Genomic DNA, 23,921 nt, shown 5'->3' on the forward strand with positions numbered 1-23,921 from the left:
GCATATTCTAGTACTGTGCGAAGCATAAAATGGGAAAAATTGATCTTTTATAGCATGAATACTCTCCAAAAGAGGTCAGCATTGTTGGGAGGGGAGTTTCTCTTCTGCTGAGCCTGGTCTGCTTTCTGTGGTGAATTTACAGGTACATTTACGGATGCCCAACACAAGAGGTGAAGACGTGTTTAAAGTCGTTACAGTGCTTGTTACTTCTCTTCCCGTCAGATCTCGTTAAGGCTTTTGTACTGGGGGTGCCTGGTCCCTTCGTGGCAGCCTGGAGCTCATGCCCTGGGGACGGGTGCGCTTCTTTCCTGCCCTCCCTTAGAAAGTCTTGGTACTCTTGGGTTCACATCCCTGCAGCCAGTGGTTTCATTCGGGAGATTTGCAAAGACTATGATCAAATTGTAATTTTATGAATTGGGGAATTTATTTATGATTGCATCAGGTATCTGACATTATGAATTTTGCATCTTTTTCCAAAATGTGTATTGGAGTTTTCTTTTTGTTGCAGATATTGTGAAGGGCTTTTGTCTACAATTACTTTTGTTTTGATAACTGAACTACTAAGGCATTGGAAGCATGCATGTGAAAGTTTATATTTCTAAAGTTACTTAAGTAACTTCAGTATTTAGAAATTGAGCTTGATTTTGGCGTTGCATAATAGTTTTTGTTGCTTTTGCGGCTACTTGCAATGAGAATACTAAATTTGATGCTCTACGAGAAATACCAGTTCACTTTCTTCTGTCTCCTTCCACCCAGTTTCTTTATCAATCTATCATCTTGCATATCTTGGGAATAAGTAATTTTGGACTCATAATCATAAACTCCTTCGTGGCCATTTCTCCCAGGGAATGTTTATGTGTGGGGGATTTTTTTGTACGCAGAATCTTGCATGGATATGCTTTGCTTCTACTATTTTCTATATGACAGCTCATTTTTTTGATTGGATATTGTCCTGTCTGGGAGGAGACAATTTAAATAGGCATGTATTCAATCAGGCTGTTAAACAAAAGGATATTGATTGTTGCTGGCATTTAGCTATTGTTTCATATGAGGAATTTCATACCAGTAGTGTAATCAATTAATATTCTCTCTTTCAGGTTTAACAGATGAAAAAGTGAAGGCCTATCTTTCTCTTCACCCCCAGGTACTGGATGAGTTTGTGTCAGAAAATGTAAGTGCAGAAACTGTGGAAAAATGGCTAAAAAGGAAAAATAACAGACAGGAAGGTAAGTCCTTTTTATTTGTGATTACTATTTAGCTTTGAACAGTTCAGTTTTATTTTTAGATTTAAAAGGAAACCTAGTTTTGGCAAAACTTGACTGTTACAATTTTTATGTCTAGGTTCTGCTGGTTTTTTTGAAAGCCAAAAGATGTTAACAATTTTTTAAAAATACTTTCAGCCTTTTGTCGTTTCTGTTTTGGAATATATTGGTATTCATTTTGGAAGTTCGGTTTACCCATTTCGAGTTGCAAATACTATTCCACCAACGTGTAATAGCTGTTACATTAGCGTATGTTTGGAGAACATAATTTGATCTTGGATCTAAAATTGTTAAGTTTTGAATTAAAATTCTGCAGTATGTGCAGGATCTAAGCCCCAGTAAAATACTGGATATACCATCTCAAAAGTTCCTACTTGCAATATGTATTAGATACGTACGTTGAAACAGGTTATAAGCAGAGTGTTGAATTCTGGAAGTATTTATGTTGGGTTCCTTTAGGTATAATCCCTCACGTAATAGACCCAGAAAACTGTTCCTTGTGAGTCGGCCTGGGTTGACAATGATTGTAAATTTTGTAATGTTCTTAAATTTTATGAGATTGTGTGCAAACATAAGATTCCTGCAGTTCTAACAATGATTTGGAATGTACTAGGTAAAATGCAAAAAAGGACATTACCAAGAAGGTGAGAAAAGAAACACTGATTTTACTCTGCATGTGCATTGCTCTGTGGCTGGCTTCTAAGGTGCTTGGCGTTTAAGTTCTGGTGATAATTTCCATTTTAAATAGAGAGGCTATTACTGCTTCCCAGAAGATAAACTGAATGTTTTCTGCAGAATTATACCGAAAGAAAATGGTGGGCAAGGGACAACAAAGGCTGTATCAAGTCAGATTTTTGGTGTTGATGACTATGTATCTGATACCAGGTGGTAATACATTTTTCTTGGTATAAAGAGGTTACCTAATGGAAGAGTAAAAGTACGTAGCAATAGACCACCTGTTTACTACTTTCTTTGTGGTTTGCAAACCGCAGCACTGCAGGATGGCTATCATTATAATCCACAAATGCAATCAGAAAAACAGTGTTATGAATCAAGTGAATAAGTCTTGACGATGCTTTGATGTTACTAGAAACAAACACTACTGATTTTAAAGAGCTATATTCCTATGAAAATGATGATTTTCTTTAAGGTGCTTGAAATCACTATAAGAAATCATTGTTTGAAATACCGTTTATAGTCTGGATCAAGGATCTTGATGCTAAAACTGAATGAATGCTTTGGATAGCATTTCAGCTTCAAGAATCTTATATTCTAAGGTGAATTTATTACCAGTTGCTGAAAGTTTCCCTTTTTTGGGTGAGTGATCTGAAAATACATTTTTGTGAAAGTGCTTATAAATTTTTTTTGAGCCAACTACAAAAGCAAAGTAACTGCTGGTTGTCTTAGTGAAGTTTTAACATGAATAGCTGCAATTGTATGATTTGTCCATTGTTTTCTTAAACTTTAAAACGTCTGTTTTGTGGCTAACTCCCCAAACTCTTGAATTAACAGTGTCAAGCAATAGTTATGATATCATCATTCAGCTTTGTATCAGTTATCATCAAGAAAGTCTTTCTACCTTCCCTGCTACATTCTTTTGCTGACAGTAATCTTTAAAGTGGCCAAATTTATTACGCTAAAAGGCAGCTATGCAGATGTGGCTTTCTTGGTGTTAGATTTCTTAGATGAAAAGAAGTAGAACAAGATTTGCTGACTCAAAAAGAATAATTTGAATGCATTTTGTTTATAGAATGAAACAGATGCTGATTAGCCTTATCTGTGATTTTCTTCTAGAGAGATAAAAGCTGCAGCCATATAAAATGTCTCTGATAACAAAACATCTTAATTTGTCAGAATGCAACATTTTTAGGAAAGAAACCTGCGAGATGGTTTACTCAGTTCACGTTATGTATGTACAAATCCTACTGCCTTAGTAATGATGGCAGTGAGAAATGAGGAGAAAATGGAATGGATTCTTTTGGTGTTAGCATGGATCTGTGATGACTTAAAGTGAATATGTAGCCTAAGTCACTTTACATCAATAGGGGTATAATTTTCCCCCTATCCCTCTTGGTTTAGCGTAGTCTGCTTTAAAAATGTTCACGTCATGTAATGTGATACAGACAGAAAAATAAGCTTTGTTTTTGTTAGAAAGTTGCCAGGCAGGCGAAATGTTGTTTCGAGATCTCTGGCTTAGTGTCTGTACTCATATATGTTGGTGACGCAGAACAGTCATTAACCTGTATGCAGAAATTGTGTCCTGCCTGATTTACAGGCATCCAGCTGTGTGGACTCTTCAGCCAGAAGTCAGTGGGCCTGCAGCCAGAGTAGTTTATCTGAATTTCATTAGCATGAGCATAAACCGAAATGTCAGATTTGGACTTAAATGAACCAAAATTTGTCTGTGACAGATTCACTGAATTAGTTACTTTAGATGGATTTTTTTTAAAAAAAACCCGAAGTATTAAAAAGGGAGGCAATCAGTAAATACTACAGTGTTTCAGCTATAACTGTATCCCAAAATAGCATGTGTTGTTTCATCAGTGTGTACCAGATAAATCTTGTGTCTTTCACAGTAAATGTTAGATTGAAAGTCGCTCATGACAGGTTGATGGCAATCTACCTGGGATTATAAGATTTTTTTATTTTTTTTTAATTTTTTTTTTAGTATATTGGAGAAAACCTGCAAAGGTAGCACTGGGAAGGAATGCTGCTTATACTGATATTTGGGTATTCACTGCAACTTTTTGAACCTTGACTATTATCTATCAATAAAATACATGCTCAAAACACAGCCAGGCTTTATATCGTTGCACACAGCATTTCCAAGCAGCTCTATTTGCAATGAAGTAACACTTGAGTTTAAAATTTTTCATATCCAGATCATGGCTGAGTTAGGCAGGACTCTGAATTAAATTGGAGCAGAAACTGGACTGCTTCTCCTGCAAAGTATTTTTGATTGGTTCTTTGCAAGCAAAATTTAACCACATAAGAGGGTGTCTTGATTACAGATATTTCAGGGTTCATTTTGGGATATTTCTTGATTAGATATTTTGGGTTTCATTTTAAGCCTTCTTCAAAGTTATTTACATATTAGCTGGGGAAGAAACTTGTTTACAGATTAAGAGGTCTGGTCTGTACTTCATGTGTTATGGCCTTATGGGATGTTTTATGAAGTTTATAGATCAGAAAAATGTCTTTATATAGACACAGTAAAAAGTGCCTTTGCTTGTATATCTAATCTTGAGGTGCTGGTGTAAGTTAAATCAATAAGATACATGATCTTGCCTTAAAGATTCATTGAATGTACATCTTGAGAGGAAATTTTTTTCAATGGACTTTAAGAATTAATCTGCCGGAAGGAGATCTTTTCTTTTCCAGATGCCTAGATATAATACTCTCAGAACTCACAAGACTTACTCCATTTATCATCTTCCCTATCATTCAAGCAAAAGTAACAGAAGATTGTAGCAGGAGGCGTAAAATTATGGAAGTTTTAGGGTCTGCTGGATAGATCCTCATCTCCCACAAATTTATCAGAAAAATACTTATTAGTTATATTATAGTTATATAACCACAGTTATATAACCTTAGTTATATTATTTGAAGCTTCACTGCCATAACAATAAGAAGAGGCTAAGAACATTAAGCCAGATGTGTGTCTTTTACATTGCTAATACTGAATTTCACAGGTGTCTTTCCTAATTTTTTAATGGCATTTTTGTATAGGAGGAAAGGACAAACTGTACTGGCACAGAATTTCTACATGGAAGGCGCTTGTATCACCTTTTGCTCTGTGTGAGCTAAGTTACCGCTACCTGAAGGGGATGGTCCTCATGATTTTAGGCAGTGGGGATCAGGCACAGAAGAAAAAAAAGTCATACCTGCGTGATGCAACTGCAGGGACACAGCTTCAGTCCTGTCTTCCTCCTCCTCAGCAAATACAAAAAGTATTGAAAATCTCTGGTCAAATCACAGCATTTAGGATTGATTTCTTGGATGTTGTTCTACATACGGAGAATATTCCAAACTTGTTGGTTTTGTGATTGGTTTTGTTATTCCCTTGGCAGGTATAGCTAAGGTTTCAAAACAATTGCAGTGAGTAGCAGTTTGGATTAAGATATTCTTAATTTTATGAAATATATATATGTATAAAATCTTTTTATTTTTGAACTGTCTATGCGTGTTTTGGCAGTCAGGTGAAGTCCCTGGTGACTGGAAAAAGGGAAACATTGCACCCATTTTTAAAAAGGGTAGAAAGGAGGACCCTGGGAACTACTGCCCTATCAGCCTCATCTGTGTGCCTGGGAAGATCATGGAACAGATCCTCCTAGAAGCTATGCTAAGGCACATGGAAGACATGGAGGTGATTCGAGACCGCCAGCATGGCTTCACCAGGGGCAAGTCCTGCCTGACCAACCTAGTGGCTTTCTACAATGGCGTGACTGTATCAGTGGACAAGAGGAGAGCTACAGATATCATCTATCTGGACTTCTGCAAGGCCTTTGACATGGTCCCCCGCAACATCCTTCTAAGTTGGAGAGATATGGATTTGATGGGTGGACTGTTCAGTGGATAAGGAACTGGCTGGATGGTCGCATCCAGAGGGGGGTGGTCAATGGCTCGATGTCCACATGCAGAGGGGTGACAAGTGGTATCCCTCAGGGATCCATACTGGGACTGGTGCTGTTCAACATCTTCATCAATGACATAGACAGTGGGATCAAGTGCACCCTCAACAAGTTTGCAGATGACAGCAAGCTGAGTGGTGTGATCGACATGCCAGAGGTACGGGACGTCATCCAGAGGGACCTGGACAAGCTAGAGAGGTGGGCTCATGCAAACCTCATGAAGTTCAACAAGGCCAAGTACAAGTTTGGGTCGGGACAATCCTCGTTATCAATACAGGCTGGGGGAAGATGTGATAGAGAGCAGCCCTGTGGAAAAGGACTTGGGGGTACTTGTGGATGAAAAGCTGGACATGAGCCAACAATGTGCTTGCAGCCAATCACATACTGGACTGCATCAAAAGAACTGTGGCCAGCAGATCCAGAGGTGATTCTCCCCTTCTGCTCTGCTCTCGTGAGACCCCACCTGGAGTACTGTGTCCAGCTTTAGAGCCCTCAGCACAAGAAGGACAGGGACCTGTTTGGAGCGGGTCCAGAGGAGGGCCGTGAAGGTGATCCGAGGGCTGGAGCGCCTCTCACAGATTCACAGAATGGTAGGGGTTGGAAGGGACCTCTGGAGATCATCTAGTCCAAGCCCCCTGCCAGAGCAGGGTCACCTAGAGCAGGTTGCACAGGAACGCGTCCAGGCGGGTTTTGAATGCCTCCAGAGTTGGAGACTCCACCACCTCTCTGGGCAGCCTGTTCCAGTGCTCTGCCACCCTCAAGGTAAAGAAGTTCCTCATCATGTTTAGGTGGAACTTCCTATGCTCAAGTTTGTGCCAGTCACTGGGCACAAACTCTCCTGTGAGGACAGGCTGAGAGAGTTGGGGTTGTTCAGCCTGGAGAAGAGAAGGTGCCGGGGAGACCTTATAGCGGCCTTCCAGTCCCTGAAGGGGGGCCTATAAGAAAGCTGGGGAGGGGCTGTTTGCAAGGGCATGTAGTGACAGGACGAGGGGCAATGGTTTTAAACTAGAGCAGGGTAGGTTTAGATTAGACATTAGGAAGAAGTTCTTTACAATGAGGGTGGTGAGACACTGGAAGAGGTTGCCCAGAGAGGTGGTGGAGGCCCCATCCCTGGAGACATTCAAGGCCAGGCTTGATGAGGCTCTGAGCAACCTGATCTAGTTGAAGATGTCCCTGCTTACTGCAGGGGGGTTGGACTAGATGACCTTTAAAGGTCCCTTCCAACCCAACACATTCTATGACTCTCTCATTTTTTTAGCAAAGATTTAGTTGTTTGGAAAAACTGAACATATGATTCTTAAGGTTTTTACAAGGGTAGGGAAGAGAGAAGAAAAACTTAATTTGAAATAAATTATTGCCCTTCTTCCAAATTAGTAGTTCAGAAGTTACTAGCAACATTATCATTGTCAAATATGTGTGATTTTTAAGTCAGGTGTAAAGACAATGGTGAATATTTGCTTACAGTGGTGGGAGAACCTAATAAACTAAAGAACTCTTTTGACCCAGCCCAATCTATGTTATTCTGGCCAAACTTGATCAGGGTTTGTAGCGAACAGATTTTCTACCGAAGACATTGTAAATATCAGCTGAATATAAACCATGAAATTTCATTAATGTTCATGTTTATTAATACATTGGTAAGCCCTGCAATTTGTATGGCCATAGTAAGGTATTTCCACTATAGAAGCAGAATGGATTACATCTGTTTGCTTGTCTTTGTGCTATGTCACTTAATTTTACATTTCTAGTCTTCTAGACAAGTGTATTCTAAGAAAAACATAATGATCTCCAGAATTGCTTCTCTTGGTAGGGCTTTAAACTATGATGGAGACATGGTTTGCCTTATAATTTAATTGGGTTTCTAAAAATCACTGCATTGCACAGGAATCTGTGTCCCCAGATCGGTCTTATTCTCAGATACTCCCAAAGCATTGCAGGGTTCTCCTTGAGCCTAAATGAAGACATCCCACATCACTGTATCTTCTGGCTGAGTGGCCAGACCTCTGTTGGGAAGAGTCTGATTGTGGAAGTCAAAAATCAAAACCATGGGAAGCAGTCACTGTGAAATGACCTTCTCATTGCTACTTTTCTTACAGTCAGGTGTCTGTCTCCATTCCTTGCTATGAGTCTTTTTTTTTTTTTGTCTTTTTTTTTTTCCTTCATGTTTATGTACAGCAGCCTCCACAGAGTTTTGGCCTACCAGTTATGTACCTTTCTTTCTGATGCATGTGATTGTTTTCTTGGCCATTTCTCCCTCTCTGTACGCTAGAGCCTGGCTCATCAAAGAGCATGATCATGTGCTTTAACTATTGCTGAATCTGGACACATTAACAATGTTGACAAATACATTATTTTCTTCCAGCAATACTTGCTGACACCATGTAAAGCTATGTATGGTGGGAACTTAAGGTGCTTTGTTACCGTACAAACGCTGTTGTTAAGTAATTCCTAAATATAATTTTTGAGATTTTTTTAAATGGAAAATTGTGTCCAAAAAAAGTATATTCAGTACGCAGTATGACACTGATTATGTGCAGTCATATGTTACTGTTTGTTAAGTGCAGTCGACTTGCTGCATTTACAGGAAGTCAAAATTTCATAATTGACCTGTTAAAAAAAAAAAAAGTAAGAAATCAGAAAATTAATTGCTTAATATAGTGTTAGTGTGACAGTGCTGTAATGTTTATTCAGGTTGTATAGTCCTCAAGAAATTATCACACAATTTTTCCTGGGCTTTGAAAAACAATGGGATTGATTGTCTTAGGGTAAGTCCAAGGTATTGCCATCCTAATACTAATATTTCCATTTATGGACTTCATAATGTAATACTATGCTGTAAACTGCTGTACGTTCAAGCAAGAAGAGAATGTGTTATGCAGCGTTACCAAAATATTGCTGCTTTAGAAACCCTAGCTTTAGCATTTGCTGGTATTTCCTTACGTGAGTTGTTTAAACAGAAATATGAAATTACTTTTTAAGTAATTTTACATATATTCTTTTATGAACTGCTGATTTTTTCCTGTATCCATTAATTTACTGACAGTGTTAAATAAGTGCTGTTTGATAGCTGTGCTGCTGCTAGTGTGATGCAAATGATTAAATGAATGTGTTTGGTTGATTCAGTTAAAGGACATTTGCGAACATTCAAAGTACTTTTTCTTCTTTTTATTTATCATTACACAATAAATCAGAGTGTATTCATTGCTACTTTTATGTAATTACAGTCTGGCTGACAGCAGTATAAAATGTAATTCTTCATTAGTCATTTAAACGCATGATTTTCTCATGGCGTGTCTCATTCTTGTGGTGCTTCTTGTGAAGCAAATATGACAACTTTGTGTGGTTTCAGAGTTGAGATTAAAGCCTGATTCTGTCCTTTTTTTAGCTCAGCCATTTCCTTTTCACCCTTTCCGCCTTCCTTTCTACTATGTGCCTTAGAAGTGGGCAAAGATGGCAATCAGATTTGTTGCATAGGACGGCTTTAAGTTTGACAGAGGACTGGAAGCAGTCATCTCTGGATACATTCATTCTAATAATTTTGAGAATCACTGTAGCAAATTGGTAGCAGATTGAGTAGGCTTCCAGAGGAAAGACATATGTGTAAAATCCTTCACCCACATGTTCCTTTGGATCTTCCCTACATATATATATATATGTGTTTGTGTGTGTGTGTACATATTTTAGCAATACCTATGATAGCTTTCAGTGAGGTAACTGAGCATAGAAAGAATAGAGTTCAGTGCGGGTTAGTTAAATATGTTTCTTTTTCTTACTTTTTGGTCTGTACTGAGGTGAAGGTTTGGTTGACTGAAATGGTTCTGGTGTCTGAGCCAGTTTGTTTAAGCCTGATACCTTCTGTGGTCCTTAGACAAAGAAATCTTTTTTTTCTTTTTAGTCTATTTTTCTGTACTAGAGAAGGGATTGGAGGAATAGGACCTGTGGCAAAAGACTTGGGTATGGGTATTATGATACCCATACTTTGAGATATATACACAGAGAATTTGTTTACCAGCCCTTTAAGGCTAATACTAAAACAAAAATTGTGCTAAGCTGCATCATTAAAATGTAAAAAAAAAAATAATTACGTGATCCAAAATAGATTGAAAGTTGTTTATTTTCTAGTGTTACACTTTAAGATATTAAGATACCAGAATAATGTGCTTTAAAGTTTGTTACAGTCCTATTAGCGAGAAAGTAGTAAGTTTTGGAGAGATGTTGATGTGTGGCTCTGTTTAGGGAGTAAGTACGTACTTAAGTATTTATTGTTAAGCAATACTGAAGAGCACATTCCTACATTAAATCATAGTTATTCCTTTATTTGCTCTTTTAAATAGGTAATTTATTCCTGCTATTTAAATGATGTCGCGTAGAGGAATTGCACGTTGGCTAAAGTTGTTAAATAAGTGAAGGATGGCTAAGATGCGTTTCCATAAGCAGGGATAGAATATGCGAAAACAGGAATGTAAGCAGGAAGAGTATATGTATGCTAAGTATATGTCAGCTTGCTGCCAGAATTAAAAAGAAAAAAATGGAGCCTTTGCTTGATGTGTTAGTTTTTAAGACTGTGCATTTCCACGCTAACTTATCAGAGCGAGCTGTTCTGTAGCGTAGGGTAGTAGTTGTAGCATAGTAGATGAAGGATACTCAGAAGCTGGAGAGTATCACTGTTGTAATACTCCACAACCTGCTGCTGTTTCTGACATCTCCCCACTCCAGGCAAGAGGAACTGATATGGCAGCATGTTAATGACCGCCTTGATTTATAATTAGGCTGTCTTAATATTTCATTGATGCCGCAGCCCTGCTGTGCTTATGTTTGTGATATCCAAGCAGGCAACAACTATTTGCCAAAAAGCAAGAGCAAATGTGGGAATGATTTGGGTAATGGGTGACATGCACCATTGACACCACAGTAGTAGCTCTTAACGCTTCTTATTACCAGACCCTACTATTTATATATTTTAATGCCTTTCTTGGAGTTTTTTTCTTGAGATAAGACAGAAAGGATGAATCCTCTGATCCCATTCCCCCAAGTACAAGTGGCATAATTGCTTGCCCTGTTCTTACTCCTCCCTCAGCATCTACTAATGGCCAGTTGGAGACAAGATGTTGGGCTAGGTCGTCTTGCTGGTCTGAACCAATGTAACAGTTATGATGGTGACAGGTGCTACTTTTCTGGGATAATATCCAGACTGATAAAAGTTGTCTTTATTGTGAATGTTTTTCTTGGAAAAGTCACAATAATATCTGGGGACTTGACTGCATAGACCACATTCCTCTGTGTATTTGGTATAGTTCTTATTTCCACAGAGATAGAATGGATCGGTAGACTTTTGTATGGAGCAGTTAACAGGTTGCCATTTTTCATGTGTCTAGGAAGTTTATGTTGGTGTATCAGTATTTCAGAGGCAGACAGATGAAGACAGATGTACATCAGATAGATCAGGAATTGTTCTTAGGTACTGGCAGTACAGAAATATTGAGCAGTGGCCTCTTACTAGGTAATACTGAGGTCTTGAGTGGTGGTGATGTTTTTTGTTCAGTATGTGGCTTGATGTTGAAGCAGTTACTGATTTTATTCTTTGTTATTTGAATGGCTATCACCAGCAAATTCCAAACAACTGCAAAAATAAGCCTGGTACATTAGTTGAATGTGTTTCTGGATCGTTTTCTTCTAATTTGTTGAAGTATGTGAGAGTTTGTTATCTGAAAGTTTTTTTTTGAGTGGGTTAGGTGAAGGAGGTGACTTTTTTTTTTTTTTGTTTTTCTGGAGCTCTCCTGCATATTTAGAATTGTTTAGATGGTCAGAGATTTGCAGAAGGTAATCCTTTACTGATGAGATGTTTGGCTTTAGGAAGTACACGTCACTGCTTGGTCTGAGCTCCCTCTTGAACTAATTATGTTAATCACATTATATCTAGAGCAATTATTTTCAACATGTACTTAAATTGATGTTTGTTGTGTCTTTGTTAGGCTTGAATTAAGAGGTTTTAAATTGTTGTTGGGTTTTTTTTCTGTCTACTCAAAAATACTGCTTCTCATTGTTTATAAACCTTGTGTCACTGAATCATTTTCTGCCCTTATATGCTAGCTATATTAGAAAGTAAACAGACTGTAATTTTTGTCATTTTTCAATCTTTCAAGCAAATTGGGACATGGAGCTTCTTTTAGTATCTCACTGAGACACTTTTATTGTTTCTCATTGGTTTACATTTTGAACCTTTCCAGATTATCAATGTCTTATGTAAAGTGTGGGGAGTTTAAGAGGGATAGTATCGCAAGAATGGTTTCGTTAATATTGTATGCAATGCAAAACTATTTTGCTCCTATGCAAGACAGTACTCCTTAATGTTTTCTGGCCCTGCTGCTCTTTGTTTTCAGATTGGTTCCCTCCTGTACATGGGATCTTTGGTTTTAGAGGAATAATCGAGCAACCAAAAGGAAAAAAAAAATCTCAGTAATTGATGGAGAAGCTCCATTCTGATCACATGTATGGAGACTATATACCCATGTAGCCAACATTTTTCAATAATGATTATTTATGGCGATGTATGCTAACCTATTTTACCTGCATTAAAATGGAGCAGGAACGTTCCCATGGTCTGTAAACTGAGAAAGCAATAAACGAGAACAAGGGAAGAGCCATTAACTTTTATGGGACAGTAGCTTTTTAATCCAAGAACAACAGTATTAACTTGGGAAATGTTGGCTAGACAAGGCCTGTAATCAAACATTGACCAATAAGGATAAAAAGACAAAATGTAAAATAACTATGTGTTAGCATTGCTTGTTCTGTCCATTAAATGAGACTTGCATCTTTGGTGAAAATACAGTATGTGGTCATGCAGTTTAATTGTTACAGTACATGTGCACAAAGAAAGGATGAGTAACATTTATTCGTGGTTGCTCTGTATGCCAGTAGTAAAAACTCAGTTCAGCAAAGTTCTTGATACCTTTTCCATATGTAATACGTATGTAAAAATTCTGCCATCTTTTTTGTCGCACAGGAAGCTCTGACGATGACTGAAAAGTCATCTTTTACTGTGGAGATGCCTAGTTGGATATAAATGATAACTCCATACTCTGTAAATGGATGATTTTATGTTTCTGTGGGTGGAAGCGAATAATGGTGCTTGTCTTAACCTCGTATTGGAGATTTTCAGCAGAAAGCTTACTGCTGAAACTGCTCTGTTGTATTAAGGCTTTGAATTCAGATTGAAAAGACAGGAAAAAAAGTAAAGCACAGACATCAGTATATCCATAGTATGAGCTTAATGAAGACTATCAATTTTCAGTGTGTCATCCTATACTGATTTAGCTAATGATGATGGTAATTCAGTTACTTTATCCTTCAAAGTATCTGTGGTTAGGTGGAGTTTTAGACTAGCTGCCCCATGCTTGTCTATCAGATCTAGTGCAGCTGATTCAAAGACTACACTTTTCATGGTGAGTCATAGGTAGCCACTTTATTTGTCCTAGTGGTCATTGGTAGGTCAAATGCTTTGAAGAGGTAGCTTTGTCCAAAAATGACTTCTTCATCCTATGCATAGTGAAATATATTCTGGCAATGAACTTTGAACTAGACTATAATAAAATCCTTTTTTTTTTTTTTTTTTGCCTGTTTTATGAATGCATGCTAAATAACATTCCTGCTTCACTCATTAAGAGGAGGGCCTAAGCATGACTTCATTCACGTTGTTTTACTGCTATACGTTCCCTAACTAACCGCTTCAGGCGATGATACTTATTTAAGTATGTTACAGGAGGGATATGTGTATTAAGCATAAACGAAGACTGCTTACCTCTGTTTAGCTGCCGTAGACTTTTGTTGAAGAAAGACTTATGTCACAAATATTACTCAAATGCTTTGAAGATATTGTTAAGCATGTAGATGGAAGTTACTCGGTTCAGTGTGCACTGATGTTTCAGATTTAAAAAAAAAAAATCACAAAGCTTTGACATGAGCTTTCTTCAGTAACAGTCAAAGATAAAGGTATTAGAGAAAAAGTCCTCCTACAGATGACAAAGTTGCAAAAAACTAGAACGTAAACGATAGAAATGCCTAGACAATTTTCACTACAGAGGTTATCAGTAGTCTGAGAAGGTATTTTCATAGGCTCTCTGGAAAAATGGATGCATACTAGGATGATAAAGTTTCAGGCATACTGAAAATTAAACCCAGATGTATAGAGACTTAAAAGATTCTCATAAAGCTGAGTAATTGAAGAATAAAGTAGCAGATAAAATCAGTTTTGACTGATCTTTGCCTCTGAGGCCAAGTTGCATGTCAGAAGTCACATCTACAAGGCTAACCTACTTTTCCCTCCCTCCCAAATAGGACATTGCATCCAAACTGCCTCCTGGAATGGTGCTGTGCAGGTGCTAGTCCTCTCAACTGAGCCCAAATGTTGTTTTGGGAAAGTGCAAATTGGCAATGTCCAAACCATGCTGTGGGTGCAAACAGTGAATCAAGTACTAGTGATGTTCAAGGCCAATCTTCAGCCTTATTTCCTCTGTTTATTTTAGGCCTAGCCTGAATTAGCTAATGCAGCTCAAGGAGAGGTGCTGGGAATATAGTGGAAAAATCAACCATTAGAGCTTAGCAACAAGTAGATAGTTCAGCTAAATGCAACCAAACAGGAACACATCATTAAGTCATTGGGGAAATTTGTGATTAATTTGAAGTTCAGATGCTCTATAGAGGTCATCTTCTCAAGACACATAGAAGAACAAAGATGACCAGATGTGTAGAAGTCTATAATCTGTATTTCTGAAAGTCAGAAATAGTCAGAATAGTTGAAAAAGGGAGCTTTTTTTTTTTTAAGACTTATATCTTTTTGTTGATCCAATATGCAACAAGCGAACAGTTCTATCAGCACACCCGAGGGGGGCAATGAAATGTGGGGATTGTAGGAACCACTTAACCTGACATTTCCAATGGAGAATGTACTTGGATAACAGCACACTGAGCCTAATTATGTTTAATTATTTTAATCATTTAGACAATTTGAGTGAAACGAGTGAGTATCGATTATGGAACAGGAGGAGATTGGAGATTGTAATCTTCTCTGGGTCTGAGAGGCATGGATTTTTTTTTTTTTTTTTTTTTTTTTTTGCCTGTAGAACACTTAAAGCGAAGCTCAGGTGTAAGGAGGTTTTGGGGGAGATGAAATGGGTTATAAAACCAGTGTCAACTGCTGTTGACTCAATAACAGGTATAAATTTTATTTGAAAGACTTGTCTTCTTTGAGCATCAGGACTGGAAAGCTGAAAAAGAATTACTTGTTTTAAGAATAATATTTTCTCAACAATAATGCTGACTTTCTGTTCTTCATAAATTCTGTGAAGACATTTAGGTCTATTGAACTAATAGATGAAGTTTGAGGATGCTTGTTTTGTATCCATGGTGGAGGCTTGTGGTGGAGGGAAGTTAACAATGCCTGAATTGTTTGCACTGGCTCGTGCATCTAGTTCAAGTCAGCTACAAAAAGACCCCCTGCTCCTGATAACACTATTAACCTCTTTAAAAAGCCTGCCTTGCTTGTTATCTTTACCCTGTTAGGACTTTTAGGATGCTGTTACCAAACAGAGGAATATTCTTCATTCTGCAAAAGACCTGAACTGTAGCAGAAGTTTTATAATTCTGACTGTCATGAGGAAGAGAGTTGACAGATTTATTTTTTTCATGACAGAAGAACTGAAGGGCACCCCGCAAAATGAATTGGCTACAGATTTAAAACAACAGGACGTCCCTTTTCACACAAGCCATGCCTAAATTGTGAACTGATTAGCATAAGATATTTTAGATGTTAAAAATGTAAATGGGTTCAAAAAGTGATTAGACACATTCCAAGGAAGAAATACTTCATCAAGAGCTGTTACATACTATGATCCTGATGCAGCCTCCAGCTGAGAAAATTCATAAGCATCTGATTACTCTGAGGACATACTGGAGTAAGTATACTCTGTGCATCTATAGTCTGTGCTCTTCTCCTTTTCATATAGCATAGTTTCTTCATACTTTTTCCATAATGACTGTCCACTGTCATAGCCAATGAACTTGAGTAGGTGGGCTTTTAGTTTACAGAGTAGGGCCATTCTTCTCTATGATTACGCTACTGCCTCTCTAGGACTTATATACCATCCATTGTTAGAATTACGAGTCAAGTTGTCTCAGTAACGCATTTGAATATACTGAAAAAAAATGTGTTTTTATAATGTAACACATTGTTTATGGATCTTTTTAGGTAAGCTGCAAGAGGCCTTTTCAGTTGTAACCCTAAGGCATCTTTAAAACGCTTTGGAGATAGCACCTTACCCAGACTCACGTTGCTTAGCTGTAGTACTGAGCTAAATTACTTTATTCTCTCTTCCAACCTGCATTATGCAGAGATACCCATAACTGATGACTGTGGGTCTTCTTTAGCTTGCAGAAAAAGAGAAGTTTTATTTTTACGCAGTTGAAATTTCTGAGTTACACGGAACAATAGAATAACTTTCTTATATTTTTTTGAATGCAAAGGTAGAATGTTTTCTGTGCTTGTTTAGCTGTTCAGCAAACAGAAGGGAGCACCTTCTTTTACAAGGTGCTTGGCCCTCACCCCGAAGCACTATAGTTTAATTTCATTTGTCATTAAGTTTGCACTGATGGGGAACAATGGTTAGGAAATTAATAAGACACAATTCAATAATAGATGTGGGAGGAGGAATGTGTGTGAGTTTTTGAAGGATTTACAGTAATTGGGTGTAGCAGTGGCATTAGGATTTGGTGATTGGGGTAGGGAAGTGACAACAGACTTGTTACAATTACACTAATTCGATTCAAGTGAGTTCATTGTGAACGCTCAGAAATATCTTCATGCAGTGCATCAGGTATTTGTGCAGCAAGGGAGAGATGTTTATTTCTGTCGTCTTGCTGGCCAGTGATTTTAGATTTACTATAGAACACTTGTGGAGGTGGTCTACAAAACAAATTTTAAAGCTGGTAACTACACAGTGACTTTTTTTTTTTTTTTTTTTTTTTTTTGCATCAGAGTTGTCATGACCCACACAGTGAGTGCTTGTTTAGGACAGGAGAAGGTTATTTCAACTGAATTTTTAAAAATCTCTAAATCTCTAGAATATGCTCTTTTTACATTATATAACCTAGGAAGCCGTGTCATTGTGACATCTGCTGGTTTATCATCATGTATGTATTTCATAGTATATCATATAAATGTGCTTTAGAAATAATCTGAATTTTCCCTATTGCCTGTGACTTTTCTTAAGCAAAATTTTAGTTCTACAAATGATAGTGTGTTTTTACAGGCATGCACTATTACCAGATTGCCTCTTCCAACTGTTCTCTGGCCAAAAACACGTGTTATCCTCCCCTCTGCCAATATGCTTGTGTTCCTCAAAAAGCTTTGCTTATAAGTAGTCATTAGTGACAGTAAAACTCTGATACATTTGAATGTTTGGGGTACATACTGTAGCAGCCAACTGTATACACCAAGTACAGTGAAAATGGCATCATATAACATAGGAAAAGAGTATTAGAAGCCTTTTCTCAAGTGCTGTTATTTTTCCATCAAAAACTCTTGGTTGCACTATTAATAATGCTTATCAAATTATGAATCAACATGGTTTGAGCAGGTCTGGCAGAACAATTTAGTCTCTTCAAAATGTTTGGTGTTTCTACTCACAATAGGTGGCACGGAGCAGTATTGGAGAGTCACAGAAACAGGAAATATCAGAAATACTGTTGTCTGACGTGGTACAGTCCAGCATCTTTTATTGATTATTTTCAGAGCTGAATACTGGTGAATGGACCACTGGCCCATGATGGCCATTGTATTTCACAAATAAGTCTTTATGACATGAGCATGGATAAACTCCAGTTTTGGAACAACTGAGTGTTTCCTCACAGACAGATCGATTTAAGCGTTGCAAGCCTGGCCCTCTCATATAGGGACATAAATAAGATGCTTTTAAACACACTTGGAAGAAACTCACCAAACCTATGCTTCTTTTCTGGATAGTGTAGGTTATTTGAACTTTTTCTTTGCAGTGGGGTAGTGGAGATATGTTCCTGTTCACAGATGTGGATGGCTTGTCATCATTCTGGACTTGTCATTTGTTAATTTATGTAGCTGTCCATCAGCAAATTATCTGGAGGTGCTTCTGGAGCACTTCTAGGTATGTAGAAGAAGAATAAAGAAGTGCTTCTGGGATCAGCCGAAACAAATTCATTAGGCAGTTGTCTGATTCCTTTATCAGAGCCACTTTTTTTTTTTTTAATAGGAACAATGAAAGAAGCAAAACCATATACACAGAATCCTCAGGAATAAATGTCAGGTTAGAAGTTCAACTTTTTCCTTTACTCCTTTTTTTTCTTCTTGTAAATATGCAGTTAAAGGGGGAGAAGAGCTTTGATTTAGCCGTTCTTCATTCTTAATAAATGTGCGTAAGATCTTGGATAAATGTATCTTAGTACTTGAGTTGTTATACTGGTTTTGCTGCTGTACTTTTGTGGTGCATCTTAAAATACACAATAACAACTTATTACAAATAATGCAATATTTTTTTTTCAAAGTTTTCTCAACTGCAGAATTTCTTAGTTGAATTTTTGAAGAGCTCTCTCTTCTACAGACTGTGAAGGAGTGACTGGCTCTTTCTGAGTGACAGCCTCTACATAGACCACCTCTTCAGGCATTGAAATCAACAACTGCTTAGGTTAGCATCAGCTTATTTGTATTTTTATCTTATTTACCTTTTGATGAATGGGCAGAATAAAGGCTGGTGTTCCTTAATTTCCTCCACCTCCCTAGGCTTGTCATTTTTTAAAAATATTTATATTAATGTATTTGTGTAGTTCCAAGATTATTGGGAGATATACAATTTTTAGTAGGTTTTCATTTCAAGGTCTTCCATTTCTTTTTAATGTGTCGCTGTGATGAAACGATTTCCTTTGGTTTCAAGGTTCTTCCTGTCTTGATATGTCCGGATCCCTCAGACCTGGTTGTCTGTCTTTCAGTGCTCTTTCTGAAGATGGATTTTCTTAAAGAGTGCAGAAATGGAGACACTTATACAGCAGTTAGATGAGATTTGTCTCAGAGCCAGGCAGTCAGGGGCTTTCTGACTGATAGCAGCCTTCATTTAATAAAGCTTTGGTGAGTTCTGACTCTACTTTTACCTCTTAGAAAAAAATCTTAATAAGGGCTCCTGTCGTTACTGTTTTCATATCCTTGAGGCTTCATCTGTACTTCTCAAAAGGCGAATGAAAACCATTGCTGTGGTAAGTGACAAGGATACACATTTCCGTAAGAAGAATCAAGTAAAAGTAGGACAGGAGTTTCTTCAGTCTTACCAGGGTCCACAAAACTGTGTGTTTCTCTTTTGGGATTTCTGCATCAGATACCACTTTGTGTTTTGAAAATGTTTTTAGAACATGTCCGTGATCCAAACCTGGTGGAGGAATCAGTGAAAACTGGCTTGGTAACTCTTGTATTTCATTGAGAAAACAGATTAGGAATCTAGAGAACAGTATGGAACATCTGTTCTGACCTTCCAATAATCCTGTTATCATCTCAATCTGACCTCTGCTTTGAGAATACCTCTGATTAGTTGCGAAGGAGATCATATTTAATTAAAAGCTTTTTCATTTGATGTTTTTCATCTTCACAAATTTTCCTTTCATTGGTTGCACAAAGTGTATGTTGAGTTCCAAATACTAGCATCCATATAGACAGGAAAAAAAAAAAAATCACATAGCTCCAGTTTATTTCATGAATTCTACTAGAAAAGTCTAGGTTTATGCAAAAGCAGAATGTGTTTTTTTCAGAGAAAAGATATCTAGAATTCCTTATGTTCAATTGAAATGCTGCAGGAGAATATATGCTCAACAACGATGCTTTTCTTTGAGTTGGTGATACAAAGGTTGTCTTGTTTTGCTTCTAAAACACATCTAAAGATGAAGTCTCTGTGACTTTGGCCAAAAAGATATTTTTTGTGAAGAACAGTTGTGTTAAAGAAATTGTCAGTACCTAAGCATTTACTCTTGCCTTTCGTACTGAATTTGTATCCCTCCTAGAACCCTCCCAGTTTGTTTATAAATCCTCACCTTATTGACTCCTTGTACAAATTCAGCATCTTATAAATTTTCCACTACTAGGTTTAGCATTTACTAGAAAAATTACTGCTCTGAGGATTAGTGTTTCAAAGACATTGTGGCATAATACATGACAAACTGAGCTGCTCTGCCAGTAGCGAAGCTTAGAAAACAGCTTACCTGCTTATCCCACTTACGCTTTTTGTAAACGTCCTTGGCTAAGATCCCAGTAAAGATAGGAATATGAAACAGTTTTGTCTAGTGGTTTCTTTAAGGATTCCCTTATGTACAGGGGCTGGAGCCCTTTGGGTTAGCATAAGTCAGCTAAGAAATGGATAAAAACAGGGGGACTGGATACACTTGGACTAGGAAAAGGAGGAGCGGCTTGTATAATGTATTGCCGATGGTGGGCTGAGAGACTCATCCCTTTCAATTAATAAACACCATAATAATAATAAAAAAACATTCCAACAAATGTGGAGTTTTTATTGTTTTCATTTTCTTGCTGATTTTCATTTCCAGCTATTAGTAGATTGATCAAGTAGGATGTGACAGAGCCTTGATTTCTTTGGACTTAAAGAAAACATAATTTCCAGGAAATAACAAGTTGCAATTCAAGTAATAAGTACTATTTATATTAATATTAGCTGTTAACTTAAACAACCAACTTAGAGTTTCTAAAAGAACACCTGCAGTTATGTACTTGTTTTAAGATTACGGGAAATCCTTTTCTATGTCAAATTAAAGGACACTATTGCTGAATGATATATGGAACGAGAAATAAGTGTAGTGACTGATAGTATTTCAAAACAGAACCAAAACATTTAATCAGGGTTTTTTTGCTTGTTTTGATAATTAAAAAAAATTATTTTTAGTAGAAGAACACAGGGTTCTGTCATTAAAATAATTCTTTTTGAATATTCGTTTTGCTATATTTTCTTTGGATCAAATTATGTACAATAAGGTTATGACTAGCATTGACCAGGTGATAGATTAAACGGAAAGATTATTCTTCTTAATCTTTAGACTCTAAACAACCTCCCAATATGTTGCCAATGTGAACGTGTCTTTGGGGACCGAACCCAGTCTGCACCACATGGCTGACGGCCAAGTCTTTCCACTGGAAAGCCAGCTATTATTTTCAGCTTTCTACTGCACAGTAGGGTGCATCCACCCCTTTATAGCATTCACCCATAGCTTTTTATTTTACGGTAATCTTTTGTATTAGATATTCACAGGAATAAATTTTCTCTAGCCATGTAGGTCATATTTCTCCCAAGCCAAAGCAGAAATATAATAGACTCATTTCATTCCTAAAGTGACTTTGTCAAAATTGTAGTCTCTAGCCAGGATTTTCCTTGGAAATGGACACGTTTTAACCCTGTCACTGACATTATAGGCATACTTCATGCAATTTCATTGCCATACTATGGTAGGCAAGCAAAAAAAAAAAGTAAGTTAGGGAGTAGTTTTGCATTCCTTCAATATACCTGGAATTGTAATGGAAAAAGGAAGCAGTAAAGGTAATAATACAGTGTAAATTACTAATTGGAATTACAAGCATCTTTCAGAATGAAGTTAGGGGATCTGCCATTGTGCTGTCAAAGTGGATTTCTCTGCATGCTTGTTTTGTTCTTGATAGTTCAAAACCAGGAAGCTAACAATAATTCTTAATCTGGATGGATCAACAGAAGCTGCCCAGTGGTATGACTTAGCTGTGTTTGTCTTGAATGTTAAAACGGTGTTTCAAGATTTGAAGGTAATAGTGTGAATTCTTACATAAGCCTCTTGCTGCATGCTGTAGAGATATCTAAAACGTGTTAAAACTTCTTATTCTTTCCAGTAATGTGCTAAAGGAAACTAATAAATAGAAATGAATGTTGATGTAGGTCATCATACCCTTTAAATGGAAAAACCCTTTAAATCTAGACATTTCTGCAACTGCTACACTTCACTAAAGAGGATGTGTGTTTGTGTCTCCTGCCCGAAGGCAGCCATAATTGCATCTTTTTTGTTAATTAAATATGGAACTATTGCATATGAAGGAACATGTTATGCTAAAAAAACCCCAAACAAACAAAAAACCCCAATCATCTTAGCAAAGACAGCTTTCAGTGCCTCTTTAAGAGTCTTCAGAATATCACGCTCTTTTAGTAGGCACCAACTGGTCTTGAATAACCCGATTATTAAGAAACTGAGATGCCAATGAGTCCTGTCTGCTCAAGCAGTATTCACTCAACCCAGAACCTCTTGGTTCCCAGAAAAAAACTCTGTGGTCAGTCTAAGCCTGCACTGCCTGCCCTCAGCTTCCATCCCTGGGTGTGTATATCCAGCCTTTCCCTTGCATTGGTCGTTCTGCTTATGTAATTTTAGATTATATCTACAGTTCACCGAGTTCCTGCAGCTGAAAACTGCCCCAAGGCAGAGGGGAGAGCACAAAAGTGGCAGCTCAGGCTTAAATTGGTTTTTGCTGGTGTGGACCTGCACCCTGTGATTCCTCTCTAGATGGGTTCAGCTCTTTAGGAAAAAACACTTTCAAATATTCTAATCTGAGATCGCATCAGTTGTAGTAGATTAAGTAATAGGTGCACGTTGGCAAAATATTGGATAAGGTTTGAGTAATAGAGCCACCAAAAGAAAAAAGAAGTGCCATGCAATTCTTTAAAATCTGGAAAAAATACACATTTGGAAATAATATGCATCCCTCTTCGAATCATTTTCCATATAGGTATCAAAGCGAGGACTTTCCAAGAATGACATGTTAGATTGGATAAAATATGCTCAGAGTGGACAGGGTGCTTACAGGAGTTAAACCTTAACACAGACTGTAGTAACAAAAAATGCAGAGAGAAGCGGTGTGCATCTGAATAAATCAGCACGTATGGGAACTGATCTATATTAGTTTGGAGTGAAAGCTGAATTTTAGTGTGTTAGCTATCTCTTTTTATAGTGAATCCATTTTGTCACATTTTGAAGGTGACAGGAATTTGCATCTTTTTCAAGTAAATTGGAATACTAACAGACATCTACTGAGTTGAGACATTGCTGTGGCTGGAATAGAGACAATAGAAAGTAAGACATGCAATTACAAATCATATGATTCCTAAGTGAATTCTGTGTAGGCTAATAATTCAAGATGGTGAAGAGAACAGCAGATAAAGCATCTCAGGTATCAAATAAGCCAGTCTGGCACAGCGTTTAAAAGCACTGACACGTGTGCTAGACGCATTTGGCTGACCTTTTGTTTATTTTCTGGGAACATAACCTCGGAGAACAAGACTGAAATTTCTGTGGGGGTTATTTCTAGAGTAATTTCATTGTTACTTATTGTATATCATAGTATGAATTTTACTTATATGTTTAAAGAAAAGTAAATGTAGCGAAACCAACAGGCTTTTTCCCTCTCAGCTCTCTTATAGACTGTTTAACTTGAAACCCTCTGTATAGAATTCAGGTTCAGAATGCATGGAGTAACTTGGAAGTGACCCTGGAAAATAAATTACTGTTTTATAGAGTTTTTCATGTGTTTCTTGTGTGCTTTTGTTTCATTTGGCATTATTTTTTTATATATTAACTCATAATTGTGGATTTATAATCATTATTTGTACTTGTATGCTATTTTGGATCCTTCAGCTTTATTTGCAATATTACTGTCTTTTTTTTTTGTATAGTTAGTGTTGTCTAATGAACTTATAAATACTTCATTCTACTAGAATTTTAATAATGCCATCTGTTCACTTGATGGAAAATGGCAAAGCACATTGAAGCAACTGCCTTTTTTTTTTTCTTGACAGCTGTATTTTTAAAGCTTAAGATTTAAGTTTCCAGTCTTTTCTTTAACAGTGGCAGTGAACAATATTGCAAACAAAAGGATACGTTTTGTTGCAAACCTTACCTTGGGAATTATATGTATGATTTTCTTTAGATGCAGTTTTGATCA

General features: G+C 37.3%; 1 protein-coding gene across 4 annotated transcripts in view; it reads left to right on the forward strand.

Moving 5' to 3' along the window:
- The window catches only part of PDE10A (phosphodiesterase 10A), a 393,462-nt gene that overhangs the window by 276,030 nt on the left and 93,511 nt on the right, over positions 1-23,921 (forward strand). For all 4 annotated transcript variants that reach the window (XM_074580278.1, XM_074580274.1, XM_074580277.1 and 1 more), the window contains one exon: positions 1,098-1,226. In XM_074580278.1, the coding sequence (XP_074436379.1) occupies positions 1,098-1,226 (129 nt within the window). The remainder of the gene's footprint in view (positions 1-1,097; positions 1,227-23,921) is intronic.

The sequence above is a fragment of the Larus michahellis genome, chromosome 3, assembly GCF_964199755.1.
Source record: "Larus michahellis chromosome 3, bLarMic1.1, whole genome shotgun sequence".
In the NCBI taxonomy this organism is placed as follows: Eukaryota; Metazoa; Chordata; class Aves; order Charadriiformes; family Laridae; genus Larus; species Larus michahellis.